At 52.0% G+C, this 23,692-nt stretch overlaps 2 protein-coding genes across 11 annotated transcripts; both read right to left on the bottom strand.

Annotated features, from left to right (window-relative positions):
* Window positions 1–12,256, bottom strand: VARS2 (valyl-tRNA synthetase 2, mitochondrial). Of its 8 annotated transcripts, none has more exons than XM_008994124.4 (30): window positions 12,172–12,256; window positions 11,490–11,722; window positions 11,287–11,368; window positions 11,070–11,170; window positions 10,659–10,780; window positions 10,479–10,545; window positions 10,287–10,384; window positions 9,616–9,697; window positions 9,350–9,469; window positions 8,768–8,879; window positions 7,937–8,025; window positions 7,046–7,136; window positions 6,256–6,383; window positions 6,037–6,140; window positions 5,730–5,811; window positions 5,339–5,415; window positions 5,175–5,250; window positions 4,789–4,891; window positions 4,486–4,556; window positions 4,241–4,366; window positions 3,907–4,011; window positions 3,692–3,760; window positions 3,490–3,568; window positions 3,247–3,374; window positions 2,963–3,115; window positions 1,879–2,085; window positions 1,080–1,191; window positions 747–922; window positions 458–586; window positions 1–353 (listed from the first exon to the last, which is right to left on the bottom strand). In XM_008994124.4, the coding sequence occupies exons 2-30, from the start codon at window positions 11,688–11,690 to the stop codon at window positions 252–254; spliced, it is 3,192 nt and encodes a 1,063-aa protein (XP_008992372.4). In that variant the 5' UTR covers window positions 11,691–11,722; window positions 12,172–12,256; the 3' UTR covers window positions 1–251. The 8 variants fall into 8 exon arrangements, 5 of the variants coding, with proteins under 5 accessions (XP_008992372.4, XP_008992373.4, XP_017827106.4 ...); XM_008994125.4 differs by having other exon boundaries at window positions 11,490–11,717; XR_013533899.1 differs by lacking the exon at window positions 747–922.
* A 157-nt stretch (window positions 12,257–12,413) lies between these two features.
* GTF2H4 (general transcription factor IIH subunit 4) lies at window positions 12,414–18,520 on the bottom strand. 3 transcript variants are annotated; one of them, XM_008994118.3, is made up of 14 exons: window positions 18,319–18,520; window positions 17,571–17,710; window positions 17,207–17,311; window positions 16,692–16,823; window positions 15,997–16,093; window positions 15,834–15,922; window positions 15,506–15,617; window positions 15,280–15,348; window positions 15,016–15,099; window positions 14,343–14,475; window positions 14,044–14,174; window positions 13,349–13,396; window positions 13,114–13,192; window positions 12,414–12,711 (listed from the first exon to the last, which is right to left on the bottom strand). In XM_008994118.3, exons 1-14 carry the CDS (start codon window positions 18,328–18,330, stop codon window positions 12,539–12,541), a joined length of 1,404 nt encoding a protein of 467 aa, XP_008992366.1. In that variant the 5' UTR covers window positions 18,331–18,520; the 3' UTR covers window positions 12,414–12,538. The 3 variants fall into 3 exon arrangements, with proteins under 3 accessions (XP_008992366.1, XP_078224676.1, XP_078224677.1); XM_078368550.1 differs by having other exon boundaries at window positions 18,181–18,369; XM_078368551.1 differs by lacking the exons at window positions 15,834–15,922; window positions 15,997–16,093.
* Window positions 18,521–23,692: the final 5,172 nt, after the last annotated feature.

Raw genomic sequence — 23,692 nt, 5'->3', positions numbered from 1 at the left:
TTTGGGATTTTAAAAATTTATCTGAATCTCCTTATTCCCAAACTTCCTGGTGGGAGGCAGCCAGGCAGTAACATGAACATCTCAAGGACACCACAGTCACTGCAATGACCAAGCCAGTCTGTTTCCTCATTGACGAAATGAAGGTGATGGACCACATAGTCTCTGATGTCCCACTGCATCCTGACAGCTGACAAATCTGTTTGTCCTCAAAGACAGGTCTGAGAGGGAGAAAAACTGATGGGGAGGATGAGTTAGAGCTCCAGGCTCCCTGTGGTTGGAGGCTTATCCATCAGCTGCCGGAGGTGAGAAACCGCTTTGTCCAATTTTGACAATTCCAGCTGGAGGGAAGAAAGCTGGGCCAGGAGAAAAGGAGGTGAGGATCCAGGCATGAGGCCCACCACTCCTGGCCCACATTCTCTCAGGGGTCGGGGCTTCTGGGGGCCTCCCCTAACCTTACCTTTTGTTGCCTCTGAGTCTCTGCCTCCCCTTCTGATGGGGTTCTGGCTATGAGGCCATCAAGCTGCTTCTGCAACTTGTACCTTCGGGCAGCTAACAGAGATAGCTGGATCTGGGGGTCCACCAGGCCCTGGGGAAGAACAGGGAGAAAAGGCTCAGACATCTGCATGCTGCCAGGCCTCCATTCTCCATTAAAAGGTTCCTTCCCCTACTTTATACAGCCCAGCCCCTCCCTTCCTCCCAGCATGCTTCCCAAGCCTGCCCTAAGCCTCCCCATCCCCTCTGGTCACCTGCAGCTCCATGTAGACCTGAACCGTGTCACTGAGTGGAGCCTGGGCCCAGCCAGAGGGAGCTGCTGCACCTGGGGGTAACAGGCCCACAGCCCCACAGTGGGCCAGGGTGGCCAGGGGCTCCAAGAAGGTCTCAAAGAGGCCCTGCTCCCCAGGCTCTGAGCTCTGCAGCAGCACTGGAAAGACAGAAACCATCAGGGGCAAGGCCTTGGCTCCTGCCTGCCTTCCTACCTGCACCTCCTAATGAGGGGGTCTACCCTTCAGTCTCTCCTCTTTTCCCCACCAGCTCCCTCTTCCTGCAAAGAACCGAGCCTAGGACCCGCCCTGCCTCACCTCGGGGCCGGGCTCTGGTGAGCTGGTACGTGGCTCGGAGAGCTCTCAGCACCTGTACCACCTCCTGGACCCGGGAGAAGTGCTGCTCCAGCTCCAGCTGGCGCCAGTGCTCCTGGAGATGAAGGACCCAGAATCAGCAAAGGGGCTCCTGGGAGACTCAGTACCAACCCTCTGGCTCTGTCCTCGACCCATCTACCCCATCTCCTTAGGGCAAGGAGATCTGTCCTCAACACTACAGAAAATCCACTCTCTCAAGGAACATGACAAAAAGTGAGGGGTCATCTAGAGGTTCCAGATGATCAGTGTTTGATGTCAGCTTAGTTGCTCTGATTGAAATGGCCAACCAAAAATAAATTAGAATTTAAAATGAATTAGTCAAAACTCAAAAACAAATAAGTATAAAAGATATTTAAATAGTTAAATTTTAAAATAATTTTTGGGTGCATTCATAGCATTTATCCTTGGGAAGTTATTAAAGCTGCACTGAGATTTTAGGGACACCAACCCTCACCACACCATGACATATACTATTACTGCTCCTAGTTTAAACATGGGGGAAACTGAGGCTTGATCACACAGCTCAAAAATAGCAGTCTAGCAACAGAGTCCTGCTTTTGAGCACTACGCTAATACTGTCCCTCAAGACCCTAGGGTCCTCACAGCCACCATGCAGGAACAGTCCATCCTCCCCAGGGACCCACAGTAAAGTATAAGCCATTCCTGCAGATGAGCCCCTGCAGCGAACGCTTTCAGAAGGCGCTCCCCACCCTTCACCCAGGTGTCATGTACCTGGACTCACCAAGCTGCAGGCGCTGGGGTAGGGGGCAACTGAGACACTAGGGGCAGGGGGGCAACCAGGCCTGGGGGGCAGCCTCTGCCAGAGCTCTTCAGCCAGGAAGGGCATCAGTGGGGCCAGGAGGCGGAGGCCAAGGTCAGCACAGGAGAACAGGACCTGAGGGGGCCCCAGCGGGCGGGGCGAGTGCCGCAGCACAGGCTTCACAGCCTCCTGGAGAGGAAGCCAATGGTCAGAAGACAGGCCAAGGCCAGAGCCTGCCACCCCACAGCCAGCACCCTACCCGACAGCGGGACAGGCCATGGGTCCTGGGAGAGAGGAACAGGCAGAAGCACTTAGCACGTCCGATAAGATCCACAGTCCTAGGACACACTCAGCGCAAAGAAGGGAAACCCAGGGCAGCAATTCTCGGAAGTATATGGGGATAATATTTCCAGGGAAACATGTATAGGGAAAAAAATAATTGCGTTTTTCTGAGTTTTTGATTTTTTTTTTTGTTTTTGTTTTTTTTGCTTATCAAAAGGGGACAAAGGTTTTTAAAAGGCTGAGCTAGGGCAGTGGTTCACAGCCAGCAGCAGCAGCACCACCTGGGACAAGAAACGAATATTCTTAACACCCACCCACCCCACTCCAACCTACGAGCCACTCTGGGGCAGCTAGGGGATCCATGGTCAACAAGCCCCACAGGTGCTTTGGGCGTAGGACAGCATGAGAACCCCTGGTCTAAAGACCACTGCTACCCGCTCCTAGGCCTCTCTGCACACAGCCTGTCCACAGGCCAAACTCAGCAACTACTGGGACTGAAAAAATGCTCCTCTGACCTCTGACCCAGACTTGTCAGACACTTCTAGAAGTCTCCCTCCTCGTACTCTCCCCAGGTGTTGGGCAGGCAACAGTGCCTGGCTGCACTGCTGAAAGCAGTCCCAGGAAGAGGGGAACTGAGACTACTCCTTCATCTCCTCTCCTCTCCTGAAGGGACAATTGGGAACTTATTAACTCCAGAGCTCTATGCCATGGAATCAGATTTCCAGAGGAATTAGAAGCAGGTCTGCAGGGGTGGGAATGCCGAGCTTCCCCCAGCCTCACTCACTAGGTAGACGTCACAGAGGTTATGGAGCCAGAAGTGGTGCAGGGCGTGAGTGACAAGTGAGAGCTCTCGGTTGAGGAAGCCCCGCTCACACTCCCGGGCGGCCAGGGCAAGGCGGCTCAGGATCCAGGCGTCCACGGGGCAGGAGGGAGACAGCTGCAGGCAGAGGGGGCTTCAGGCCCAGGACGGCCTGACTCCCGCTCCCCTGCCTCCGTTCCTTCCAGATGCCACCTCAGCCCTCTGACACCTGACTACCCCTACTCCCAAGCACCTCTGCTTTCTCTTACCTCCTCAGCAGGCTGTGGCACAAATTTCTCCCCTAAGGCATTGAGGATAAAGCGCAGGGCATTCCAGATCTTGTTGCAGAAATGTCGGCAGCTCTGGACCTCAGAGACAGACAGGCGCAAGTCACCCCCTGGAAGAAGAGAATGGAGGTAGTCTGCATGTAGGTGGCGGCAGCACTGGATGTCCTGCCCCTACACAGGTGCCCGCTGCCCTCTGCTCACCCAATACCCCTCGTGCAGGCTTACCCTGAACTCCGTGGGAGCAGAGTGTGAATCTCAGGGCATCTGTCCCACACTCAGGGATCCCATGAGGAAAGTCCTTTTTCTGCAACCAGAGGAAAAAGAAGGGTGGAAAATGCCTTTGCAGCTGCAGGGCCAGGACCCAGGCTGGAGAGGAAGCCAGAGGTGGTGAGCTAGAGCTGGGAGTGGGCAGGCAGCAACCACTTACCTGTGCCGCGGCGGCAATGGCCAGCTCTGCAGGGTCCAAATTTCCACTTCTCAGCTTTTCCTGCAGCACCTGGGGAGTGGGTAATTCACAGCCCAGGTCAAAGGTCTCGCCTCCACAAGGGTCACACTCACAGGCCTCACTCCTCCCTCAGCCTCCCTTCCTCTCTCCTTCGAACCCCACCAACCCTGTCCCTCCTGTGGGCGCTTCATCCTCACCTGCATCTCTACCCCACTGATGATGTCTCTTGGGTCCAGCACATTCCCCAGGGACTTGCTCATTTTCCGGCCCTGCCTGTCCCGAACCATGGGATGAAGAAGCACCTGGGGGCAGGGAGGAGTCAGCAGAGGGGGGCTCCAAGAGCCTTTCCTTGGGGGTCCCTTGGGATCTCTGGCCTTTTGGGATCTCATACTTTTGGAGGTGACGGGAAGTGAATCGGAGAAAAGGAATTGGGAACATGGAAACAACCACGTTAGGAATTAGAATAAGGGAGGACAAGGTTTGGGGAACACTGGGGTCACAGAAAGGGGCGGGGCACTGAAGGGCTGTTACCTTGCTGAAGGGCAGCTGCCCTGTGAGCTGGGTCCCCAACATGACCATGCGACCCACCCAGAACAGCAGAAGGTCACTGCCCGTTTCCAAAAGTGACAGTGGGTAGAAATGAGCAAGGTCTGCGGTCTAGAGGGAAGAGAGCAGTAACAGGCCCAGGCCCCGGGCCCCCATCAAGCAAATGCTGGGGCCTAGCTGTCCCTTCCTCATAGTTTCCCCTTCACTCTCACCCTCTCAACCCACCTCACCTCTTTGGGCCAGCCCAGGGCAGAAAAGGGGAACAGGGCAGAAGAGAACCATGTGTCCAGGACATCAGGGTCTGGGAAACAGAAAAGGAATGGGGACAGTTGGAACCTCGGCTTCCGGGACTTCAGACCGCTGCTGCCACCATTCTAGGCCAACTCCCAGCCCCAGGACCAGGACTGTCCCCTTTGGCTCCATTCCCAGCTTTCCTGACCCTACCTTCTCCATCTCAGTATCTGTTCCCCTTAAAGGCCCAGATGCCCAGTTCCCCGCTCCCCTGTACATCCGTCCCCAGCTCAGGTACTCACCCCTCTTCAGGGCCAGCTCTGCCCCTGGCCTCCCTGTCAGTTCTGCTGCTGCCTCTCTGGCCTCAGCCTCTGACCGTCCAACCACCCAACAGTCTTCTTCACCCTGCAAAAGTAGTAAGGGGTCAGGGAGAGTGAGGAAGAACAGCTGGCAAGTGTAAATGTCACTTCATTTTCATGTCTTCTCATGTGGTCTTAGAGTGGCCAGGTTCCTCCAGGGTGAGATAAAGAAACCCCAGTTCAGGGAGCGTTGATGGCACAGAAGGTTAAGTGACTACGAGCATGAAGCACGTGAATAGGCAGGAGTGGGCCTGGCACTGCAGTGCTCTGACTCCTGGGCCAGGAGCTCTGTGCCACACTCAGCCCTCCCAGTACTTCTTCCTACCCACCTGCGCATGGTCCTCTACAACCAGGTAGGCTGGAATCTGATGGCCCCACCACAGCTGCCGGGAGACACACCAGTCCCTGCCGGAAGGACATCCGTGAAGTCTTAGAATAACCAGTCAGTCCCTCCTCCCCATCTCCACAAGAGCTCCCCTTACCCGACCCTTACCCAATGTGGGAAAACCAGTGCTGCCAGCTCTTCTGGTGGAAGGAGGGACTGAGCTCCAGGGCCCCCGACTCCACAGCCTGGAGGGAATAGGGTCTTTAGACGATGTTTCCCTTCCTACATGGCCGCACCCCCATGGATACGATGAGCAGCCTCTGAGGTCATTTTAAAATTCAAAAAGAACCTCTCAAGCCTCCTGCAAAGATTCTGGGCTTGAGTAAGGATATGAGCCAGCCCTTTCTGGGCTGCCCGGCCTACCTCCCACACATCCTCTCAATTACCACAGCTGAAGAGGCCTTCGGGGTGGAGGTCCTTCTGCCTCCCACTTCTTCATTCCAGTTCTCAGGGAGCTCCCCCAACCCCTGGCCCAGTCCTTCCTATACTACAGCCTCACCTGAGCAGCTCGGGCCCCCATTTCCTGGCAGCGGACAAACCACTGGCTCTTCAGCAGGTATTCTATCACGTCCCCAGAACGACTGAAAGGAAGACAGGGTGAGTCCACTGCTCCTCTGGCCCTGTGACTTCTCCCAGGGGCACAAGACCCTATACCATGCCAGGCCCTTGGTACTGAGGACACAATAGTGAATGAACAGAGACTGTATTCTAATGGAGGGGTGCAGAGCCCATCCTATTGTTACTCTTAAGCTTCATGCATTCCCTTTTGGGGGTAGCCCTTAGTAAAGGAGCTAAAATGAGGTTACCTGCAGATGGGCAGTACCATCGGGTGGTTCTGGAGGCCCCGGAACAGGCCCCGTTCAGTCAGTACAGACATTATCTTTTCCCGGGCCACAAACCGGTGAAGACCCTAGAGAAAAAGGAGCAAGAGTAAAGCTGAAAGTCCTCTAGAGAAATAAGAAACTGAAGAGAGGAGTAGGCAGACAGGTGCCCCCAAAGGATGGGGTAACACAGGCTGGTACCACCTGCAGCCAGTCCCCGCAGAGGGAGGTCATGGTCCCATCCTCTGCAATGACGTTCACGGGGCTCAAGCCATGTCGGGTCCCCATCTCAGCATCGGCAGGACTGTGAGCTGGAGTCACCTTCACAGCCCCTGGGGGAGCATAGCCATGGTGAGTCCTGAACCTGACCTTGGCTTTTGCTTTTCCAGATGTATCGTCATCACCCGCATCACCCGCACCGCCCCATCACCCACACCGCCCCATCACCCACACCGCCCCATCACCCACACCACCCCTCACCCTCACCGCCCCATCACCCGCACCACCCCTCACCCATACCGCCCCATCACCCCACCGCCCCATCACCCACGCCACCCCTCACCCTCACCGCCCCATCACCCGCACGGCCCCATCACCAACACCGCCCCATCACCCACACCACCCTTCACCCTCACCGCCCCATCACCCACACCACCCCTCACCCTCACAGCCCCATCACCCACACCGCCCCATCACCCACACCGCCCCATCACCCACACCACCCTATCACCCACACCACCCCTCACCCTCACAGCCCCATCACCCACACCGCCCCATCACCCACACCGCCCCATCACCCACACCACCCTATCACCCACACCACCCCTCACCCACACTGTCCCAGCCCCTTCGACTTTGTCTGTGCCTCCCTCCCATTCTCCACTCAGACCACCCTATGTGAGGCTCTCCCATCCCCACCTTCCTCCTCCTCCTGGTTCCCTCCCCTCTCCTCCAGGACCCCCAACTTTCTCTCCCTCCCCTGCCCTTCACTCACCTGTGCCCACATGTGGCTGAACAGCACAGTCTGTGATGAGGGGGAGAGGCTGCCCCATCAAGGGGTGACGAAGCTGTCGCCCGTGTAGATGCTGAAGGGAGGGGAGAGGAATCAGGGACAGGCACCTGTGTGGGGTAGAAGGGTCTGGGCTGGGGTGTGAGAACCCCAGGAATAAGAGAGCAGAAAGTGGAAGGTAGTGAGCTAGAGCAAAGTCAACAAACTCTTAAGGGGCCAGAATGTAGATATTTTAGGCTTTTGGCCTAGAGACAAATTCAGTCTCTGCACAATTACTCTATCCTGCCACTGCAGCAGAGCTGGATAGAGTATATAATGGCGGCCATAAATAATAAAAAAGGCCGCACGCTGGATTGGGACTGTAGGCGAGTTTGTCAACCCCTGAGCTAGAGAAAAAGTATAAGAAGGTGAGGGAGTCAAATCAGAGCTCCTGCAGGTCTGAGAGAAGTCCCAGGAAAAGGAAGTAGAAGCAAGAAAGAAGGAGCCACCATTGAAAGCCCAAGAGAAGGCCGGGCACGGTGGCTCATGCCTATAATCCCCGTAATGCACCCGGGGCGGGTGGATCACACAGTCAGGAGTTCAAGACCAGACTGGCCAAGACGGTGAAATCCCATCTCTACTAAAAATACAAAAATTAGCCAGGCATGGTGGCAAGTGCCTGTAATCCCAGCTACTCAGGAGGCTGAGGCAGAAGAACTGCTTGAACCCGGGAGGCAGAGATTGCAGTGAGCTGAGATCGCACAACTGCACTCCAGCCTGTGTGACAGAGTGAGACTCTGTCTTAAAAAAAAATAAATACAAATAAAATAATAATAAACAAAACCCAAAAGAAGAGAAGGCCATGGGGTGGGCAGGCCCGAGTGCACTGGGTATTACCGTGTAACGGGAGTCATCTGGATGAACAGCCACAGCCACGTCCCCAGGCAGTGTCTCTGGCCTCGTAGTTCCTACTACAACCTCTGCGTCTGGAGACAAACATTTAAGCACTTACAGCTGGTCATCATCCTCACCCCTCACTGCCAGCATAGCTAAAGGCAGTAGAACTGGAAAGGGGAAGGGGCAGGGAGTAGTCAATGTGGAAGAGGACCCCAGGAATGACTAGAAAAAAGTAGGAGCAGTGTTTATAGGAACCCAGGGTTTTCCATAAGCTGATGACCAGAGGCCTGAGAGGGTGTCTGGTGCTAAGGAATTTGCATGGAAGAAATGGGAGCAGCATTAATTAAATCAACTAAAGTAGAATTCTTGCTGGGTGCCCAGAGGACACTGGGGATTCTCAGGGTCCTAATCACAAATGCTGTACATTCTCCAGGGTGAGCACCTGTGCAGGGGCAGGACATCCAGTGCTGTCATCACCTACAATCAGCCCCTCCTACAAGAAGCTTCCTCTGACAATTCTAGCTCATCTGTCTTCCCTTTCTCTGAGCTCTTCAGAACGTTTACCCTAAACACACCTTAGAACTGATCTTATGTCTCTTTCCTGGGTAGCGCACTCCTGCAGAATCACACCAAGCTCTCAAAGGGCAGCGACCACCCGCACTTTTTGCACATCCCCCAGAAGACCCAGGCAGAGTAAGTGCCCGCACCGAGGTGAACACTACCAAGGTTCATGTGGGAGACAGACTGATGGGTTCCTAGCATCCCAGCATGGGCTCCAGAAAGCAGGGAAAATAGAGGTAAACGGGTGACCCTGCAGAGGACTTTGCTCACCAGGCTCTCCATCCACTGGGAAGGCAACAGAAAATAGGAGGCCAAAAGACACAGGGGTGGGGCAGCCAGGCAGTCGAAGCTCTGTGTGGCCAGGCAGCGGCCGGTTCTCCACCTGGAGGCACCAAGAGAGCTGGGTCAGAGGGCAGCCTTTCTGTAAGGCTCGTACCCAGGTTTCACTCTGCCACTCATCCACCTGCCCAGCCTCCCTGCAACCCATCTAAAAGCCATCTGGAGGATTCAGGAGCCACCTCCATCCACCTTCATCCAATGCTTGTGTAGTCACACTTCTAATAAATATTCACTGAGCACTTAAGCCACAGCCAGGTTATGTTGCCAAGCACCTTTGTGAATTCTCATTTAATTTTTACAACACCCCACAATGCAAGCATTCCATCATCTCTAATTTACAGACTGAGGAAGCTGAGGCTTAAAGAGACTAAACAGCCTGCCAAAAGCCACAAAGCCCTCACAGGAAGCCCTTAGATTTGAATCTAGGCACCCTAGCTCCAGAGTCTGAGCTCTTAACCATTGACCACTCTGCCTCAGAGCTCTCCCAAACCTGCTTCTCTTGCTCCACCTTACCTCAATGTCTGAGATGGCTGATCTTAAAGCACACGACCAGTTGACAAGCTGATGGTTCCGGTACAGCAACCCCGCCTTGTGAAGTCGCACAAAAGCTTCAGTCACAGCCACTGAGGAGCCCTGGAATGACCTGAGTGTCCACCTCTAACAGCGGTTGCTCAGCCCATCACCCTATTTAGGGACCCAGGCATTGCCACCTCCCTGCCCCACAGAGATTTCTAAACATCCTCCAACACTCACAGGGACCAAGGCACAGAAACACTCACAGCATCCATGGTAAAACACTCTCGATCCCAGTCCAGGGAGGCACCCAGAGCTTGCAGCTGCTCATAGATCTCTCCACCTTTCCTGTGCCCAGAGAGATCCTTGTCAGCAAATGCTTCCCAAGCACTTCCCATATACCAGGCCCAGCAATGCCCCCAGCAATGCCAGGTGCTGGATGAAGATCAAATGAGGATGGCATTGATCCAGCCTCTACAGGCTAATAGAAACAGACTCACAAACCCAGTATGGGGTTTTCTAAGATATTTAAAGAGGCAAAAGGTTCTATAGGGAGAGAGGAGGGCCAGCCACATTGTGTGATATCCAAGGATGCTTCACAGAGAAGATAACATGAGATAACAGACCTGGAAGAATGAGGGTAATTCCATGACAATTGGAACGTAGGAATGGGTGAGTGGAAGAAGTTGAGATTTACACAAGAGAAAGTGGGGTAAGTAGAGAGAAAGAAAAAATGCACAAACACACGAACATTCAAATACATATATAATATACACACAGACACACACACACAAATGGCTTGGAAACGCCACCAAACATTAAGGGGCTCCAGAGCTTCCATCTCTGTGTTGGGACTACAAGTCAGGAGTGATAGTGGTGGGACATAAGAACTCAAATCTGCCATCTGGGCCCCCCTACCCCTGCCCATCATACTCACGCCTCCTTCCACTGCCACACTTCCCTAAGGAAGTCCTCCTGGCTCAGCTCATGTCTCCTCACTCCCCGTTCCTTCCACAGTTGTTTTTCTACTACAGCCTGCAGTTGGATTCAGGGGAAATGAACAGTCAGGTTGGTTTCAGGGAAGAAACTGCTTTCACCCAAGAAAAGGAACATATAACAAAAGACATACTTGTGTAGCGATTCCCGCGTGATCGGAACCAGGGACCCACAGCACTTGATCCCCACGCATTCGATGCCTGCAACAGAAATGCCCTCCCGTGAGCACCTGTGCTTAAATGTTTATCCTCACTCATTCCTACCCTTCCTACTTCCCTTCCAAGAACTCAAGCAGCCTCCACTCCCCTCTCACCAGCGCACGAGGGCATCCTGTATGGCCACCGTGAGTGCGTGGCCGATGTGCAAGGAGCCAGTGACATTGGGAGGTGGGATACACATGGAAAAGGTCTCCCCTGTAGCTTGGGGCAGCTGGGCCTAGAGGAAGAAAAAATGTCAAAGGGCAAGAGAGAATTGGATTGAGGAAACAGCACCCTCTGCTGTCTCCAAAACAAAAAAACTTCAGGGAAGAACTGTCCTGCAAATAACAGGAGGGTGGAGAGGAGGGAATCGCCCAGGGGGAACCTGCCAAGAGAAATCTTTGGAGACACCAGGGCCAGAAAGAAGGCAAAGTCTACAATGTCAGCTCAACTCTGAGGTTCCAGTTGTATTCAAGGGCCACTCTGTCCTGAAGAACATTTAGGACCTCTCCCCACCAGATACGAACCTGATATTCTGGTTTGAAGAAGCCCTCTCGTACCCACCACGGGTACCAGGCAGCCTCAACATATCGGGGGCTGTATGCAGGAGGCAGGGGCCCCGAGACATCTGTGGAGGTAAGGAGAGCTCCACTAACCACTGAACATGTTCCCAAGCTGCATTTCGGCGGGCCAAATGGGTAACACAAATGGGAAAGAAAAGACCTTTTTACTTATTCTACTTACCTTTCTTTTCACCGGGTTTCGTAGGGATTTCATACAATACTACCTCCTTAGGACTCCAGGCCTTAATGGATTCTGCAGGCGACTGAGGAGAAAAAGCAGAAGAGGCTGGGATCCAGTATACCCCAGACATCTGCATTTCAGCGCATCTCGTCCAGCCCCTCCCAAATCTCAGAAACCCAAGAACTAGCTGTCTGACCCCTAACCTTGCTCTCCCCTGCTATCCCAGCCTCTAGAGTCGCCTGCTTCTCTCGCAAGCGCTTCTGTTTGGCTTCACGGTTCCTCCGGGAGATGGGAGATCCATGGGGTTCCGACTGTGTAGAAACGGGATGGAACCTGGGGAGGCCCCATGAGGGCCTCAGCCCCAAAATAGGTGGTCGAAAAGAGGATAGAGACAAATGAGGCATCAGGAGTATTTGGAAAGGGGCTGAGATCTGTTCTGGATAGAGAGAGAGCACATTAGGATACGGGGGTGCAGGAGGCTCACTCTCCTTGTTCCATCTTTCCCGGCTCTGATCAGCACGGGTCTGTTAATCCCTCCCACACCACGTTTCCTCCTGGAGGGCTAGAGTGGCATAGTGTCGACAGACAGTGTCGTGGAGCCACGGAGACCAGGGCTCTTCCGGAGCACGGCCGGAGTGTCTAAACTTGGCCGTAACCACTGACACATGTGAGGGGAGGGCACAGAAATTCAGGGAGATGATGGCCATCAGCGCTCCCAGGAGCAAGCAAGGAGTCCTGGCAGGGCCGCTACGATCTCCGCCAGCCCAGGGGCCTCCTGCAGCGCCCACAGCTCGGCGCGGCCTGGCCTTCCCGCCTATACCAACGCGTTGACCCAGGCTCCGCAGCGCTTCCCACTTCTCAGAGAACGCCCCAGCATGCGCTCACCGCGAGATCCCGCCGCTATCCCAGGGCGCCCCGCGGCTGCAGGGACTGGGGACTCCACCTACCCCGGACCCTGGAACTTGGCCGCGGAGCCGCGCGGCGCATGGGGGCGGGGCTCAGGCCGACGCATGCGCAGCAGCTTGCTTCGGCCTCACCCTCTCCCTCCCGGTCCAACGGCAGTAAACGCAGAGGACGGCGTTCGCAGCGAAGGCAGACCCCACAGGGAGGCGCCTGGGACCGCACTGTTCACTATCACAACTTTATTAGACAAGAAAAGTCCCGACGCGTAAATAAAAAACACCTGAGTTCTGAAGCCCCGCCCCGCCCGGTCCCGCCTGCCGAGGTCCGTCCGGGTCCTAGTCCTGCCCTCTCAGGAGCTGTGTTTCTGCCGCTTCCAAAAGCGCTTGACGTCGCTGTGCCCGGCTGGGGTCACCACCATGAGCCTCTTGGCCGAGTTCTCGAACACCAGCACGCCCAACTCGCGCGCGTGGGCCAGCAGCAGCTCAAAGTCCACTTGCGACAGGAACTGGTTATACAGGACGCCTGGGGTCGGCAGAACGGGAGGGGCGTCGGGAGAAGATGAGAAAGTGAGGTTCGGAGCTCCTGCTGGAAATCCCCCCAGCTCCTTCGTGGCAGCCCTGGAGAGTGGTCTGGGCTTTCCCCCACTGCAGTTCTAGAAACTAATGATCTATGCTTGTCTGCTCAGGGGTTTATCTTAATACCAGTGTGATCGGTCATATTCATAAAGGCCCAATAGAAATTACTGTGAATTATTCCCTCCCCTAGGGACTCACCCCAAAACAAAAAACTCTCTTGCCACCTTTTTTCTCCTATTTCATGAAGTAAAAATTAAAATGCATGTAACGCTTTTACAGCTTATCAACACTGAATTGCCTGCCCATCCTCTGACCAATGACCAAGCCTTGGCCACCAAAAGCGACTCACCCTCGGTGAACCGGAGTCTGTCCCTTTCCAGCTCCCAGAGCCGGATCTGGTCCGTGATGGTGGGGGGGAGCACAGGTGTCTGCAAGGAGCAAGAGTTGGCTGTAGGGACTCAGGAATACTGCCCCAGACTACCTGGCCCTCCGCTCCTTCCCCAGATTTGGATGCCCGTTTTTCTTTTCCATCATCTGTCTCATCACCAGCTGCCAGCCTCTGACATCTTGAAGCCTGCCTGTACCTGTTTGAGCATCACTGGATGGGCCCTTGTCCTTAGGAAATGGATTATCTAGGAAAACAGACAAGAATGGCATGAGGGCTCCAGCAAGAGGACACGAAAGCCATCTGAGCTGTCACCTAATGTCACTGGAACATCAGCTTACTCTAAAAACTCCTAACCGCTGTCATCAACTCCACCCATCCCAGTTCAGCTGTTATCCCAAGTTGCTGCTCCCAGTGGTCACGTCTGCTATTCCTTCTCTGGCACATTTGCCCTTTCCAGTAATGTTTTGCTTTTCTTTCTTTAAAATAGCAACAGCTACTATTTTTTTTTTTAGCACTTATTGCATGGCAGGCGCTGAGCTCAATGCTTTACCCAGATTCTTTCAATGAATTATCCCAACAGCCCTGAGGTGAGAACTGTTACTTACTAGATGAAGAAACAGGCTCACAGAGGCAAAGCAACTAGGTCTAGTGTAAGCAGTTAGGATATGGTGGTGCCACGGCACAAATCCAGAGCTATACCTCCGCCTTCCATTTCTTCCCCATCAAGGGTCTGCCTATTCTCACACCCAAAGCCTTGATTTCTCTTCAAAGACAGACAACTCACCACCACCTATTATAACAGACTCAGGGCTAGCCTTCCATAATGTGACCTGTACCCCATAGCCCAAGTGCAGCCTGTCTTCCTGCTCTACCTCTCCCAAGTAGGAATACCTGCTGGGCTGTGATGCCACTGGCGATTGCCTGCTGCACACTCTCCCGGGTCACCTGCGCCACCACCATATTGGGGAACCGATAGAGCATCTCAGAGAAGAGGGCAATGAGAGCAATCTGCAGCTCCGACTCTGAGCCAGGGATAGAAAGAGGATGAGGAGGCCACCCCCACACCCAGACTCCCTCAAACCGTTCTTTCAAGTGTCAGCTCTGTATGTAAACTGCCAGATAAATGTGAACATAAACTGGCATTCCTCACCCCCAACCTGCTCGCCCAGGGGCCCTCTGTCCCGCCTCACCCGTGTAGGCATACAGTCGGTAATTGGTTTCCACAACAATGAAGCCTGGCTGATGCACAGTGCCCCCAGCTCCAGAGACACCTGATGAGAGATTGATGGCCAGGCGTGTGGGGTAGTAACGCCGAGATTTCCTCTGGAAAGGATAGAAAGGCAGATGCCTTGTCTCAGAAGTCACTGCCTTACATCTTCCTGCCTGAAATATCAGACCCCTCCCAAGACGCAGAACCTCAACCCCCAACTTCTCTCCCCCGAGAGACCCACGTATTCAGTCCTGCTACTTTCCCAAGAGTCCACTCTTTTTTTTTTTTTTTTTTTTTGAGATGGAGTCTTGCTCTGTCACCAGTCTGGAGTGCAGTGGCACAATCTTGGCTCACTGCAACCTCCGCCTCCTGGGTTCAAACGATTCTTCCGCCTCAGCCTCCCGAGTAGCTGGGACCACAGGCTCATGCCACCATGCCCGGCTAAATTTTTTGTATTTTTAATAGAGACGGGGTTTCACCATGTTGGCCAGAATGGTCTTAATCTCTCGACCTCGTGATCCGCCCGCCTCAGCCTCCCAAAGTGCTGGGATTACAGGCTTACACCACGCCCGGCCGACCCCACTCTTTTTAACGGCAAAGGCAACACACCACCCTGTTTCTTCCCTGGAAGCCACTTATTTAGGCACTCATACCTTCCTCTGGAAAACAAGCCCGAACTCACGCAGATGTTGCAGGAAATTCAACAGAGAATCACTCATACCTTCCACAGAGTAATCCTGGGGAAGAGAGGTGACCAGCTGGGGTCCAAAACACAACCCACCTACCCCTAACCTCACACATTCATTCTTTCTCCATCCATCTCTGCTCATTGTGTGTTCGTTCTTATCTTCTTCACTCTACTGCCCCACAACTTGCTCTCCCCTTTGCATCTCCATACCTGTCAGCCCCCTGCTTACCTTGCCCAGAGTAGAGAAGCTGAGCTGGAAGAGGAAGGAAAGAATCTCTACTAGGTCCATGCCCCGGCTCTAGGGAGAAAGAGGCAGAGATAAAGGAGAGATGGGAGGGAGACAATGGGGAGAAAGGGGCAGAGAAAAGAAAATTAGGGAAAATTCATAGGCAGGAGTCTCTCAGTGAGACCTGAGAGGAGCAGAACATGCTGGCAAGCGCCCCCCACCTCCTCACCTGGGCTGTCTGCAGATACTGCAACATAAAGTACCAGAGCTGGGCTGGGGTGTCCAGCAACAGGAACTGGAAGCCAGCAGAAGTAATGCAGGGTGGCTCTCCAGGTTCAGCACTAAGGACAAAGAGCAGGACGATGATGGTGATATGCAGAGAAAGGCTACTATACCCACTTGTCCACTCATGTTTTTTCTGGGTATCTCTGGCTATATTCTACTCAGCTTGCTTTTTCCAGACGATGTCCTCTGATCTTGACCAACCCGAGATACCATTTCTCAGAGACTCAAGGAGATGGCACAGCAGCAAACTGCTGTACCTCTAACTTCCTTACCTCTTCATGAGCCCAGCTTGGCTGAGGAGCTGAGCCAAGTCCTGGCTAACAGCTGCACTGGGGGAGCCCACCATGAAGTGCAAGACCACCTGAAGAACAGAAAGAACAGGGAGACCATGCCCCGAGGGCCATAGGAGGTAGAAGCTAAGTCCCAAGTGCTTACCTCCCATCGCTCTTCAGCGTACTTGTCAAGGGAGGGAACATCCCGGGCATGCTTGTCTGGTCCCAGCTGACTTGTGTCATCAGACCAGGCCTTCCCCCTAGAGCCAGGATGGGCCAAGAGTAAGGACCTCTGACCAGGCACGGTGGCTCACACCTGTAATCCATGTACTTTGGGAGGCCGAGGAGGCAGATCACTGAGGTCAGGAGTTCGAGACCAGCCTGGCCAACATGGTGAAGCCCCATCTCTACTAAAAATACAAAAAATTAGCCAGGCATGGTGGTGGGTGCCTGTAATCCCAGCTACTCAGGAGGCTGAGGCAGGAGAATATCTTGAACCCAGAAGGTGGAGATTGCAGTGAGCCAAGATTGTGACACTGCACTCCAGCCTGGGTGACAGAGCAAGACTCTATCTCAAAAAGAAACAAAACAAAACAAAAAAAGAGTAAGGAACTCTGTCTGTGTTCCTTGCTGTCCTTCTGCCATCTTTCCACCCTTATCCTCAGGGGCCATGACTGGGGGACATTGCCTACACAACACAGCTACATCTGGTCCAACTTATTCCTAAAGGAGCTCCCCAAGGTAGAGACCACAAGGTTCCAGGGAGGCCCCCATAAGCTCCCCCTCCCAAAGTTTAATAGCAGTTTAATTAGCAGCAGTTTCCCTTCCCTAGCTTAGGAAGAGATAGAAGTGACATACCCACCCAGAAGGGCAATGCGGAGGTTCTGACGGAAAATGGGGTTGAGGATAAGGCCCTGGAGCCCGCCTGGGAGCAGCTGGGTGTGCCAGATCCGGAGGCCACTCAGCAGCCCTGTACTTTCCTCCTGAGCCCTGGAATAGAAGCAAAGAGATGAGAGGGGGTGTCTGGAGAACAAAGAGAAGGCCCATAAAAGTTACCATTCCTGCCTGTTCTGAACTTGCTGATCTTTGAACTACTGTTTCACAGAGTGAAATCAGTATCTTAAGACAAATGCCTTTACTGCATTACCTATCAGAGCCTCATTGCTGATAACACACATAACTAAGAGGGAAGATACATTTGAAAACAAGAAGTCAGCTGGGAAATAAATAAAAGGGAAAACGCAGTATGCAGCATTTCCTAAATGTATTTATTTTTAAATTTTGTGATCTATTAATATTTCCTGGAAGTGCTCCAAGAAACAGCAGTTTGGGAAATGTTGCTGTTGAGAAATCTGTATCTGGCTGAGACTTACTTGCTGAATTCCTTCTTCACCCACAGGGCTACAGCAGCTTGTGGCAAAGGCTGCTCCAGAAAGAGCATCCGCATCACCCAGTTCTTAGCCAAGGATGGGAGCTCCCTGTATAGGGATAGAGGTCAAAGGTTAATTTCAGAAGCTGCACTGTATCTGCATCTCTGCCCTCAATTACCTCTCAAACATCTCATCTCACTCCACCACAGCTTTACCAGTCCTGCTATTTTGGCCTTCCACACTTTGGAGCAATTTTCAACCCTCACCCCCAGTCCCCACCCCCAATCCAGACTGCTATGCTTTTACTCATGATATTTATTTCCAATCTGCAGACCCCATTACATTTCCTTGCCATGGGGCTCCTCACCTGAAGACAGCCAGACAAGTGGCAGGGTGCCCATACAATCGGTCCAATACCCCAGGGCTCAGGCCCCCTAAGAATTCTTGTAAATTCCTGCATTGTAGGTGTACTCGGTTCAGTCCCCTTGAAGGGGTGCTCTCCATCACCTGAGGAATGCAAACGTCAGAGGCACACCCCCACCATCCATGCCAGTGTCACCCCTGACCTTTCTAACTCTGATTCCAGATCCATGAGCCCCCACAATAATCCCACCTTTTCTGTGGCTTACTTTCCCCTGTCACTTATCTCTAGTTTCTTCCAAATCTGACCAATCTCTCTCCGTTTCTGGTCTCCTCACCCTACTTCTGCCCTTCAACTCCAGTCTTCCCTCAATTACCAAGTGACAGACTTGCTAACTGTCCTATGTTTGCAAGATAATTTTGTATTCAATGACTTGTCTCATCTTTGGCTAAACAGGGACAAAGAAAATTGAGCCCACACCTCTCTCTTCCATCTCTCCTGGTCCAGATCAGTCAATAAGCTCCAAATCTGCCCGTCCTCCCTATCGTCTATCTCTTAGCCCACTTCTGCTATGACGATAACCTCTCCCCTTCACGCTTCCCAAATCTGAAGTCACCTCTTTTCCCTTCCCATTCACGCTGACCCACGCCTTCCGATCTCCTAGATTCTCCCTGCCTTCCTCCCACACCTCGCCTCTCACTCACCTCTCTCTCTCTCACAGCTATGCCACTCCCACCCTCCTAGGTCCCCTCACCACTCTGTCCATCCTCCTCGTGCACCCCGAGTCTCGGGCAGTCGCTTAATCGGAGCCAAAGTCTCTCATTGGCTCCCGGAGATTGAGGGAAAGATGGTTAAAAAAAAAAATGCCAGGGAAAGATGGGGAAAGCGACAAAAGATTTCACAGACAAGAGCCTAGAATGGAGAATTCAGAAGAGAAGGGAGGTAAGGGAAGGAGTGGAAGAGTGAAGAGGATGAGAATAGGCGCTGCACTCTCCCGGCGCGGGGTATGCTGGGAATTGGAGTCTTGTCTTTGCTCTCCTTGGAGCCGGCTGAAGCGCGTCTGACTACAAATCCCGAAAGGCACCGTTGGGAAGCCAAAAGGAGAGGAGCTGGCTTTTAATTTAGAGAGCGGGAGATACCAGAAGTCAGGCCAGTTGGTTCCGCGAAGGCAGAAGCAACTCCGCCCACGCTGCTAACGGCGCGTCTAACCGGCCTGAACAGGAGGCGGGTCCGGGGAAAATAGAAGTTCCTGGAGGGCTTCTTGGCGGAGGCGCGCCATGGCGACTTAGTGGTGAGCCGTTTAGGGGGTAGGGGCCACAAAACTGGATTCCGTGAGCACAATTACTCCCCGTAAAATTGAGATAATACACACTCCGGGACGGGCGCGGTGACTCACGCCTGTAATCCCAGCACTTTGGGAGGCCGAGACAGGCAAATCACCCGAGGTCAGGAGTTCGAGACCAGCCTTTACAACATTGTGAAAGTCTGTCTTTACTAAAAATACAAAAATTAGCCGGGTGTGGTGGCGGGCGCCTTTAATCCCAGCTACTCAGGAAGCTGAGGCAGGAGAATCGCTTGAACCTTAGAGGCGGAGGTTGCAGTGAGCCGAAATCGTGCCATTACACTCCAGTCTGGGCGACAAAAGCTAAAGTCAAAAAAAAAGAAGAAAGAAAGAAAGAAAAGAAAGAAAGAAAGAAAGAGAAAGAAAGAAAAAGAAAGAAAGAAAGAAAGAGAAAGAGAAGAAAGTATACACATTCTGGACGGTTTCCACAAGTTAACAACACCATCCAGTGCGCCTTACTTGGCCCTAAATACTCAATAATTCTTAATTTCTGCCTCTACCATGCCTAAAACCGTTTTCTTAGAAGACCCTGATAAATACAGTTTTTAAGACATCAGCTGTTTGCTCTGATTTGATTTATGAACCTGCTACAGAGAAAGACAGAGGTCTTCACCCAAAGCCAGAACTACACATTTCCCCAAATTTCTATAAGCAAATTCCATTATTCCCACTTTATAGACTGGAAGACCGGAGCCTGGCAAGATTAAGAATTGGCCTGCAGCCTGGTGAGGTGGCTCAGAGTCATGACTACTCAGCTACTCGGGAGGCTGAGGCGGGAGGATCACCTGAGACTAGGAGCTGGAGGCTACAGTGAGCTATGATTGCGCCAGCCTAGGCGACAGGGTGAGACCCCCATCTTTCTCTCACTCTCTCTCTCTCTCTCTGAAAAGGAGTCTCTCACTCTGTTGCCCAGGCTGGAATGCAGTGGCACAATCTGGGCTCAATGCAACCTCGGCCTCCAGGGTTCAAGCTATTCTCCTGCCTCAGCCTCCTGAGTAGCTGGGACTACAGGCATGCACCACCACACCCAGCTGATTTTTGTATTTTTAGTAGAGATGGGTTTTCACCATGTTGGCCAGACTGGTGGTCTCAACTCCTGACCTCAGGTGATCCACCTGCCTCAGCCTCCCAAAGTGCTGGGATTATAGGCATGAGCCACTGTGCCCAGCCTGAGACCCCCATCTCTTAAAAAAAAAGAAAATACCTACACTCAGAGAGAAAGGGCCCAAGCTGAAATTTGAAGCACATTTGCAAGAGACTAGGGATCAAAATGGTAATGGCTGTGTACGACTTTGGTATATTTTATAGCCTATCCATGTTTTCTGTTGTCCCTGACTTTTTAGCAGTCAATACTTTGGGGTTTTTGTTTGTTTGTTTTTTGTTTTGTTTTTTGAGACAGAGTTTCACTCTTGTTGCCCAGGCTGGAGTACAATGGCAAGATCTCAGTTCACAGCAACTGCTGCCTCCCAGGTTCAAGCGATTCTCCTGCCTCAGCCTCCCCAGTAGCTGGGATTACAGGCATGCGCCACTACGCCCAGCTAATTTTGTACTTTTAGTAGAGATGGGGTTTCTCCATGTTGGTCAGGCTGGTCTCAAACTCCCAACCTCCGGTGATCCACCCACCTCGGCCTCCCAAAGTGCTGGGATTACAGGCGTGAGCCACCATGCCCAGTCAGCAGTGTTTTAAAATCTTCAAAGAACACCTAAAAATTGACAACGCTTCTTTATGGTAAGGTTGAAAGACAGTTTACAATCTTGGAAGAAATGGTTGATGAAATAAGCAAAATACAAAAAGCTGTTACAAAGCAATAAGAAAAAGAAACATAATAGAAAGATTGGGGCTGACCACTGCTTACTAGTTAGCCTTGCTCAGCAAGGAGCAGCTAAAAAATAAGATGGAGAGACAGAAAGAAAGAGGAAAGAAAGAGAGAGGAGAGAGAGAAAGGAAAGAAAGAAAAAGAAAGAGAAAAGAAGAGACCTGGGCGGTGGCTGCAGCCTATAATCCCAACACTTTGGCCAAAGCAGATGGATCACTTGAGCTCAGGAGTTCCAGACCAGCCTGGGCATCATGCAGAAACCCCATCTCTTTAAAAGAAAAAAGAAAAAAATCTGGGTGTACTGGTGTGCTCCTGCAGTCCCAGCTACTCCAGAGGCTGAGGTGGGAGGATCGCTTGGGCCCAGGAGATTGAGGCTGCAGTAAGCCCTGAGAGCACCACTGCACTCCAGCCTGAGCAACAGTGTAAGACCCTGTCTCAACAGGAGAGGGGAAGAGAGGAGAGGACAGGGAAGAATTGGGGAGGGGAGAACTGGCAAGGGGCAGGGAGCAGGAGAGAAGGAAAGAGAAAGAAAGATTGGCCAAAGCAAAAAGAAAGTTTAAACAAAATATCAGAAATTTTTAAAAATTAGCCAGGCCTGGTGCTGTGGTCCCGGCTACTCAGGAGGCTGAGGCAGGAGGATTGTTTGGACCCAAGAGGTCCAGGCTGCAGTGGGCTGTGATCATGCCACTGCACTCCAGCCTGGGCTATAGAGTGAGACCCTGTCTCTAAAAAAAAAAAAGCAAAGAAAAGAGAAAGAAAAAGAAATTAGGTGGGTATGCACACACCTGTAGTCCTAGCTAGTCGGGAGGCTGAGGTAGGAAAATTGCCTGAGTTTAGGAGTTCAAGGCTGCAGTGAGCTACAATTACACCACTGCACTCCAACTTGGCCGCAGAGTCAGACTCTGTCTCTTATACAGAAATAAATAGGCCGGGCACTGTGGCTCACACCTGTAATACCAGCACTTTGGGAGGCTGAGGCGGGTGGATCACAAGGTCAGGAGTTCAAGACTAGCCTGGCCAACATGGTGAAACCCTGTCTCTACTAAAAATACAAAAATTAGCCAGGCGTGGCAGGTTTTTAATCCCAGCTATTCAGGATCCTGAAGCAGGAGAATCACTTGAACTCTGGAGGCAGAGGTTGTAGTGAGCTGAGATCGTGCCACTGCACTCCAGCCTGGGCAACTGAGCAAGACTCCATCTCAGAAAAAAAAAAAGAACAGAGAGTCAGGAGCCCACAGGCCCACTTCCCACAGGCTTCACTGTTAATTGTGCTATTTTGGGCAAATTGCTTAACCTAACAGAATTCTTTTCTCATTGAAGTAATTTTAACTACTTCATTTATTGTTGTATTAAGACATAATGTGTAGTAATTTCAATACCTGGCATATAGTGGGTGCTCAGTAATATATCATCATCATTCTTATTGTAACTTTCACTTATTAATCCTAGTTCTAGTTCTGTCACTACGTAGAATCTGTGTTAGTTCATCAGGTATTTGATACAGTTCTTTCTTTCAACCAGTATTGAGTCCTGTGTTCCAGGAATTTGCCCTTGTGCACCTTATAGTTTAATGGGAGGGGCAGGTATAAAAAATATATATACATTCACAAATACATGTAAAATTACACATGTAATTGTGTAATTACATGTGCTGCAAAGAAGAGATTCATATGCTCTGCGATTATCAGTAGGGGATTTGACCAGTTGGGAAAGTCAGGAAAGACTGCTGGAGGGCAAGCAGGAGTTAACAAGGCGCAGACTGCAGGGAACATTGTTCCAGGTAAGGGACCAGCATGCTCCAAAGGCCACATGGCAGGAAGGACTGTGGCCCGTTGGGCAAATCTGAAAGAAGGCCAGTGGCTCACAGAGGAGAGCAAGCGGGTGGGAGAGGATGCTGGAGAGGCATGTGGGGGCCCATCTTGGCCAGGAGGATTTTGTTCTTTAAGATGTATGAAAAGCCACTGCTGGGTTTGAAAGAAAGGAGTAGGGTCAGATTTATGTGTTTTAAAGATAACTGTGGTTGCAGGGCTGAAAACAACCCACAGAGGAGCAGAGGCAGATCTGGGTGACCAGCTAGGAGACCACTGTAGGAGTCCAGGCAAGACGGAGGCAGCGTGTGGCAGGAAGATGATGGAGAGATAGAGATGATGAGTTCCAGGGAGATGTGGGCGGCACAATCAGTGCTTTGTGCTGGGCTGGACTTGGGAGGTGGAAAGTAAGGGAGAAGGAGCGTCGGGGATGCCACCTTGTGCAGCTAAGTGGATGATGCTGCCACTCACTGAGTCAGGAGACTGTGGAGGAGGAGCAGGTCTGGACAAGCTGGGCCTGACACTTAAATTAACTCCAGGTGAGGCCGGACACAATGGCTCACACCTGTAATCCGAGCACTTTGGGAGATCGAGGCGGGAGGATCACGAGGTCAGGAGATTGAGACCAGCCTGACCAATATGGTAAAACCCCGTCTCTACTAAAAATACAAAAATTAGCCAGGCATGGTAGTGCATGCCTGTAGTCCCAGCTACTTGGAAGGCTGAGGCAGAAGAATCACTTGAACCCAGGAGGCAGAGGTTTCAGTGAGCCAAGATCACGCCACTGCACTCCAGCCTCGGCAACAGAGTAAGACTCCGTCTCAAGGAAAAAAAAAAAAAAAAAAACATTAACTCCAGGTGGTTCTGTAGGTCTAGAGCTTGAAAGACAGTTCTGGGCTCAGAGATTTGGGTCATCAGGCTCACTGCCATGGCTTCCATCGCTCATTATTCTGGGATCTAACCTATCCGTGCACAATTTAAATCATAGTGCACAGTGATTTGACCCGTGGAGGTTTTAGCAGGACTATTAGATCCGTGACCTAGGTCCCAAGAGCCTATTAATTCAGCTTCACATTAAATTATCTTTATTGTGTTCCTCATTATCCAATTGGTTCATTTTGTGAATATCATCAACCAAAACCCCAGGGTCTTTATTTCACA

The sequence above is a fragment of the Callithrix jacchus genome, chromosome 4, assembly GCF_049354715.1.
Source record: "Callithrix jacchus isolate 240 chromosome 4, calJac240_pri, whole genome shotgun sequence".
In the NCBI taxonomy this organism is placed as follows: domain Eukaryota; kingdom Metazoa; phylum Chordata; class Mammalia; order Primates; family Cebidae; genus Callithrix; species Callithrix jacchus.
This window is presented reverse-complemented; position numbering and strand designations above follow the sequence as displayed.